General features: G+C 38.2%; 1 protein-coding gene across 1 annotated transcript in view; it reads right to left on the bottom strand.

Annotated features, from left to right (window-relative positions):
• The window catches only part of megf11 (multiple EGF-like-domains 11), a 93,044-nt gene that overhangs the window by 59,405 nt on the left and 25,613 nt on the right, over positions 1–8,026 (bottom strand). The window contains exon 6 of the mRNA XM_079465583.1: positions 1,897–1,989. Coding sequence (XP_079321709.1) covers positions 1,897–1,989 — 93 coding nt within the window. The remainder of the gene's footprint in view (positions 1–1,896; positions 1,990–8,026) is intronic.

Raw genomic sequence — 8,026 nt, 5'->3', positions numbered from 1 at the left:
GCGTCTCCTCTGCTGTGGCCGATTCCTCAGAAAGCTGGTGATTTACAGACTGTTGGTAATCATGAAATGGCTCCTTTGTTAATGAAAAGGCCCATAGATCCATACGCAGCCTTCTGCATCCATCATTCATTGGCAAATATGTGGCAGTTAGTGAACCACAACCAAGTGGTACAGACGCACCGGAAAATGTAACAAAGTGGGTCAAAACATGCGTCTTGAATCAGAAGATCAGCATGTCTGGTGTCATGTTTATTGACAATGGCTGTACATCACTGACTAACTGAGACAGAAAGGAGCGTGTTCTTACAGGCGTGACATCACTGAAGTCTTCAGCGATAAGCAATTTGTCTGTTCACACATAACGCGAGACATCAGCACAATGTGACATAGGGATTTCAGATCAACATGAATTTGTGTGGTCATCATGTACAAGTCAACGGAACATATCACTGCTTTAGAAAAAACATTTTGATCAGCTGACGCTTTGTACGCACATGCTTAACAACAACATGCTACATTTACATTTAGTCACATGTTAATACTTGGATAGTTGACAAAAATACAGTGCATGTGCTGTATACTGTGACATAGCCAAAATAAAAGAAAACTGTTAATAATATATTTTAAATTATTAATATAAATAATCATAATATAAAACATACGTTCTAGTTTTTTTCTACATTTTTGCTGGCACATTTACGGTGTATTTGTCAAATACCCATTTATGGTCAAAGATCAAAAGGTCTGCTTTCCTATCTTTCTTGGACACTACAGACATATGGTTTGTTTTTCCTCCTCCTTTAAGTTCCTCCCAACATAAATATTAAACAAGTCAATATTCCTATCTCCCTCAACCATAAGCCTATTTTTCTCTCTTTGGGCAGATTCTTAAGCCATCACCATTTAGTTGATTAGATAGTGAATATTGATGGTTTTCCTTTTTGTCCCTCAACATTTCAGCCTCCGAGTTAAAGGCCTCCTAACCAATTCATTCTAAACAACCAATGACAGTCTGTTTTTCAGATGCAGACTTATTTCACCCTGTGCTTATCATTCTAATTATGATAAAGCCCATTTCGTCAAATACTGAAACGAAAAAAGACATTCCGTCAACCCAGCTTTCCACCCATCCATCCATCTATTCATCCATTCATTTCTCCGTCTGTCATCCATCACCCTGACCGTTGTGTATTTACCACACCTACAGCAGCTAATCAATAAAATCCATAAAAATTGACAACAGTCAACAACAAATTTCGTTTTAGATGAGTTTAGGTCTTTACACTGTGCACAGAAAGGATTCTCTGTGAAAGCTGTTAGTTAAATAAATTGTTTCCATTAAAAAAGGCAGAGAGTACAGAGCACGCCGCAGTCTGAAAAGTGAACATAAGTTGTCCAAAGCAAGGGGGCACTTTTATACTTTTTAAACCACTTTAAACACTTCCGAGAAGGTCATAGTAATTTAGTTTCACGTGGCCTGCTTGGCGCTCCAAGTGATTTGACAGAGCTCTTGGGCTGTTCAATGCTTCAAGGCGTTTCTCGCCAGGCCATAACATATATTTTGGAATAACGTGGAGTATCCAGTTAATGTACAAACTTACAGATCAAGAGTAAGTTTCAGCTCAGTTTTTTACAGTACACAAAAGGCCTATACAGCAAGGCCACAATACATCTGACCTCCGTGATTTGCAGGTTTACGGGTAATTACTTTGCAGTAGTCACGCATGGTCATAACACTGTAAAGCTAGGCTGTGAATGAAAGGGAAGGGGATAAGTGAAAAACACAGCAACTTTGCAGTGGCGTCTAGGGACTGGCGCAGCCATTAACTATGTGAGAGCGAAAGGCCCTTAATGAAGTGAACTGTGCTCTCAGAGTTAATGAGAGAGTGAACTCACCACTGGAGCAGTCCAGTCCTCCCCAGCCCGGCTCACACTGACACGTATCCGGAGATACACAACGACCATGGGCGCACTCCTCAGTACATCGAGCTATCAGAGAGAGAGAGAGAGAGAAAAGAGAGCCTTAAATATGACAAAAGTATACTAATAATACACTTTACAAGATGTTTGGTGATATCATTACCCATAAAAATAAGCGTTCTGGTCTTGCATAAGAAAACAATGTGAATGAGATCAGGATGCTATACAGACTACTGCTGCCCAAACCTCCCGCAATGCATAATTTAGCCGACCTCAAATGTCTGCTGATGTACCGATATAGCAGATAATGACCAGACTGGCCATTTTCCAAAGATGGCCGTCACCTATGCCTCCATACCACAGCTGTTACCAAAGCCTTTCTTAGAGCTGCACCTTTAAAATGTTCCCCTCGACCGCACTAAACGATTTCCTAAGAGACTGAGTCCTTGGTCAACATCTCAGTTTATCACATGAACCGGTTGCTCTGTGCCAAACGAGCAGACGTAAGCACCCACAGCCGCAAGGCAACAAGCTGTAAATCCCTCCAAATTTGATCAGGCTGCACTTTGCCACAATGCTCGAACGCAGTGCCGGCCAGCCTCCGTGCCGTTTACGAAGTGTGCAGTTTTCTTGATCATTCCTATTGAAAAACACAGCGTCAAATTGATAGTCCGTTGCATTAGTATTCCGGTCTAGTTCCTTACATTCAGTCAGATATTTAGATTGGGAAGTATTATAATGACCTACGCGGACCTTGTTCAGCAGGACAGTAGATTGGTGAAAAGATGAATTAGAGAGATGATATACTGTATAGGCGTAAAGCATGAAAAATGCCTGAGGTAGTGAAGGTCACCTGGCCAGCAGGACTCTGAGCGACAGGCTCTTATCCGAGTAAGGAAACAGTTGGCCCCAAAGCTTCTGGAATAGTCTTCTTTGATTGGAATCTGCAGTTACTCTCAAAGTAAGAGCGGAGGAGAGCATGTACTTTTAGCATGAGGATAGAAAAAAGGGTGAGATGCCTTATCTTTGACCATGGAATATGTTTATGATGCTTCTTTCATAAGCGCAGAGTAATAAGGCTGGTCATCCATTTTGTTGAAAGAAAACTGATAAACGAAACATGATGACAAACCATTTATCTTGTCCACCGAATGCATGTATTACGATTCTATTGGGAATGTGAGAGAAGTCATTCATAATCTTAAAAGGATAGCTCACCCAGAAAAGAAAAATTCTGTCATCATTTACTAACCCTCTTGTCGTTCCAAACCTGTATGACTTTCTTTCTTCCACAGAATACAAAAGGAGATATTTTTAAGAATGTTGGTAACCAAGTAAATGTTAAAAAATTAAATTTTTGGGGTAAACTGTCACTTTAACCTTGATATACACAAAATCAAAGTTTGTTATAAATTCTACTTCTTATATAGTTTTTTTATCAGCACTTTGCTAATTTGAATAAATAAATTCAGAGAGAACGAATTGATTTTTAGTATTTTCAGGTTTTTTTAGTACTTCAACCTACTGTGTTCGCCTTTACACCACAAACGTCCCACTCAAAACCATTTTTCAAGTTCTGTCACGTTCACAGGAGCCAAAAGTATGACACACATCTTAAATGTCAACACCACGGGAACAGAGGCTTACTCTGGTAAAAGTAGAAAAGCTGCATACACGTAATGTTTTGAATATGATAATCTCTTTTCATTTATATGCATTTATACTTTAAGGAATGGGTGCAAGATTAATTTCTGATTTCTGAAAAGTATACGATTTTATGCATTTAGTATACAGTAAATCAGAATGCATCAAGTTCCTTATAAATGTTAGAAATGTTGTATGAAGACAATAACACAGTGCTGTCTTGTTTGGCTTAGGTGCAGCCTTTCGGAACAGATAGAACAAATATTGTGTATACAAATGAATGATGCTCATAAAAGTGAATTAATACGCCTGCTTGTTTTGATGCTGGCACTCACTAAAGCTGGCGGCAGTGGGTAAAAGATGGAGCAGGACTTGCCCCATTCCTGGCCAGCATGGCTATAGATTATCACTTATTCAGCCTATGACCAGCCCCTCACTGCACAAGCACAGGAATGAGATGGGGGGTGGGAGAATCCCGAATACCCAGAGGATGTTGCTTACTGCAGAAATGCTCCACACAGAGAAAATGCTAAACCTGCCACTGGCAAATAATGCAGTATGGATTTACACAGGACCTGAGAACCTGATATTCAAACGTGCCAGTTCTCCTCTGGCTTACGAAAAAGCAAAACCCTTAGTGTTTTGTGCTGACAAAGACATCAATTTGACTTCCTGAAATCAATGTAGCTATGCAACGCCGCAGAGGCAAGGTTACAAAACTTAGTGATGAAATAATTGATTTTTTTACAATCAGCGATTTCTGATCAGACACCAGAGAAGAAATGATCATTTGTCCCATCTTTTCGGGAAATTAAAATTATTTTATTGTAATGTACTGTAGGTGAAAGGAAAAAGGCACCTTCACCCCATAGCTGAATTGACGTACGTGTCTATAATGCTTGAGAAAATAGGTCCTGCGTTTTAATTAAAATTCAGTGAATCTTCCTCCTTCTACACAAAAAGTCTATGTCTGCCAGCTCGGGTGAAAAATGAAGGCTTTCATTTTGATAAAAGGCTAATCTAACTCATTACACAATGACGTTATCATACCATGTAACAATGGGGCTAATTGTAATTGTTATGCATTATCATACTGAATATTCAGATTTAAACATGCTTCTTGACAATCAGTCAATCAATTAAAACCCAGAAGTTGTTCCATTTTTTATATCTTAACATATGCACATAGAAAAACTGAAATCAAATGCTGACAAAACGCAATAGACAATGTGAAGCTACGTCACGCTGTTGAATGTTGTGCCATCTTGGGAGGATCACTGCTAGTGCGTTCAATGCAGTGTTTCGTTTTCTTGTTTGCTTAGGAAATATAACTATGGTAGGGAGACCGACCTATTTTAAAAACTGCAATAGCATTATGCAGAGTCGTTCAGAAAACTATTGATTTATCCATATATCAAACAAAACAATGGTACATATCAAAACAATAATAGCAGTGGAGTATGATCCTCCCAAGATGCCGGCGCCACTGCAACATGGGCTGTGATGTCAGCTTCACATTCTCTGTATGATCACTAAACCCAACATTAAATCCAAAACTTCAGACTGGTGCATAGGACTTTATTAGAGCATCTCCAGCAATAAGTCTAGCTTCATCAATACTGCATTGCTAAATATTTGAGAGTCTTCTGACCAGATGGTATAAACTGATTTGGCTCTGTGTAGGTTTTCCTTCTGCAAAGTAAAGTCATTTCATCTCAGTACATTATGTGCAAGATCTGCCTCAACTTTAACGCACAACCCACACTTGAAAAACACAGCTGCTTTCAAGCACCAAATTATTAAGAAATCTTTTAATTTTTGAAGGCCAACCAGCTGCTACACGCACAGAGTCCAATAGACACTCACTGACACAGTTGGGATTTCTGATGCGCACACATGTTTAAACACACGTGGCTGTACACATAGTTCAAACGCAATGAAACTATACTGGTCTAAGCCAATCATGACTTAACCATATGGCTAATATTGCAACAGAGGGAGTGATATTACAAAAAGCAGCTGATAAAAGGCATACGAGAGGATTAAATCAGAGGGGCTCAAATGGAAGAAAAAAAAGCAAAGATCAACATTCATGTAATGAAAATAATTTGAATGCCTTCTTTTGTCTTGTGGTGAACATATCTAGTTCTACAAAGCTCTTTATCCTGCCAGTGAAAGCAAAAGGATTATTCACATGAACACAGACAGGGAAAAGAACTACCTGCAGATCCACACATCACAATGTAAGTGGAGTACTCGAACATACACTTTATTTTATTTGCTAGTCGAAGGCCAACAATGGTCAAACTCAAAAAGTCTATGTGTATATACAGTATCATAAGAAAAGGATATATAATTACAACTATTAATGTTAATAATACATTTTCTACTCAATATCTATCTCCCAAGAATTCTAAAAATGTTCTGCTATTCTATAGTTCTCAAAAACCAAACTAAAATTGTATAATCATCATCAATAATTCATAATAAAACTAGCGATGCAAGAAAATGAAAATTCTACACCGAAACAGAAAATGTATCTTTTTTAGGTTCAATACTTGATTAACATTAGACTTTTAACACACTAAAAACCCCACAGTTGGACATAACATTTGAATCCATACTAAATATATTATTCTTTATTTCTTTGCAGCATAATTGAATTTTTACCCTTTTCACCTATTATCTAAATAATATCAAGATCTAGAACTATTATATGCATATTACTAGTCAAATTACAAATTCAGCAGCACTCGATAATACAAAGAGTTTATATACGGTACACAATAACTTAAATGAACTGGCAAAACAGTGGTCATGTCATAAATGCGCTTCAGTGCAGCACGTGCCACATGAACGTCCAAGAGCTACTGAAAACTACGCCATCAGTTATTGACAGATCAATCTGCTCGTCATTTACATCTAAATTTATGTAAAGAGTTTGTTGCGTTTCCGATGCGTTTCAGACGACCGAAACTTCAGTGCATCCCTTAGAAAAACTAAAATAATCTTCAATAGCCTTTGGCTCCAGGTATTGCCTAAGCAATATACATACAATAACAATGTATAGAATCAATTGATGTGCGGTCATGTGTTTGTATATATGTCTGGACAAACAAGGCTCATCCAATCAGATCTCAGCCAGAATTTTACAAAGCCTGGTTTCCATCCACTATGTAGAGCCAAGAGGTTCTCCTTTTACTGGACAACAGTAGAGAAGTAGCAATAAACACACAGGATTAGGTCACTGAGGGAAAAATTATGCTAACATCTCCACAGATGGCATGGTTTCATTGCAGCAACAACAGTTAACATGAAATTGTTGCGGCTATTGTGCGGTAATGAGAATATTATTGATTATAGTCATTGTCTGAGTGGAGGGAGGCAATGTCAAAACTGATCCCTATCCCAGCTGCACCTAATCCCATGGATGTTAGTGGTGCCTTCAGGCTACAGATAGAGCTGGCCTCAATCCCACTCAATAAGGACAAAAAAATGAGATCATTTTTATCTTCAACACACCATGGTCACTCTCATTCAACCATAGAAAAATTCTTGTTGTCATTGTTGAAACCTTCTTCTTTCTACCATTGACATTTAGTCACTAAAAGGCAACATCTGCTGAACAGACTGTTGATCTAAAAGTTGAGGTTTTTTTATTCATTTAAAAAAATTTTAGGTCCTTATTCCTCATATTTTCAGGTCATTATTGCTCAAATTTTCAGTCAAATGTGACAAACAGTAATTAAAGAATTCATTTTATTTCTTGTTTTAGCACCTTCACTAAATGAATCATGCAATGCAATTCAGGTGAGGGCACAAGCAAAGCCAAAATAATTTGTGCTGGGTGCAATTCCCCACATTGCTTTAACAGCACAGACAGTGGCTGGTAAAACTGGATTGCGAGTTGTTTGATAAAACACGTCAATTACATAACGTTTGACACAAGGACAAGGTGTAAAACAGTAAAATGAAAGACCTAATGTCCTTGGATCATAATACCTGTTTTCAATGGCGTATGTAAATGACTTTAGACCGTTTGGCCCTTGACATAACAATGGTGGTACAATGGCTGAGTCTCAATGTCTCGCTTCACGATAATTATCTTCGATTCAGCAAAATTACAATGAAATAAATGATGAATTAGTATGACTTCATATAAAAGCATCGCCAGTTTGCAATCGGCATCTCCGTCATCTGCGCTGTCTGCGGCTTATCGTCTTTTCTTCATATTACTAAACCGAGGATCAGTTTTATGATTCCTGCAGAGCTAGATATCACAGTGGCCCATATCAGGACTTAATGTAGGCTGTTAATTTCTTACATTTTCACAGAGGTCCAATTAAAACGCACAGGGAGAAAGATTACATGACATAATGCTTATTAACGTCAGAATGCTTTAAGAGTGGACATAGACTTGGGGTGGAATACATTTGCTTCACTCTTAATCATAACTTTGCGC

Source organism: Barbatula barbatula (genome assembly GCF_947034865.1).
Source record: "Barbatula barbatula genome assembly, chromosome: 10".
NCBI lineage: Eukaryota > Metazoa > Chordata > Actinopteri > Cypriniformes > Nemacheilidae > Barbatula > Barbatula barbatula.
The sequence above is the reverse complement of the archived record's forward strand: the minus strand, read 5'-3'. Positions and strand labels throughout refer to the sequence as shown.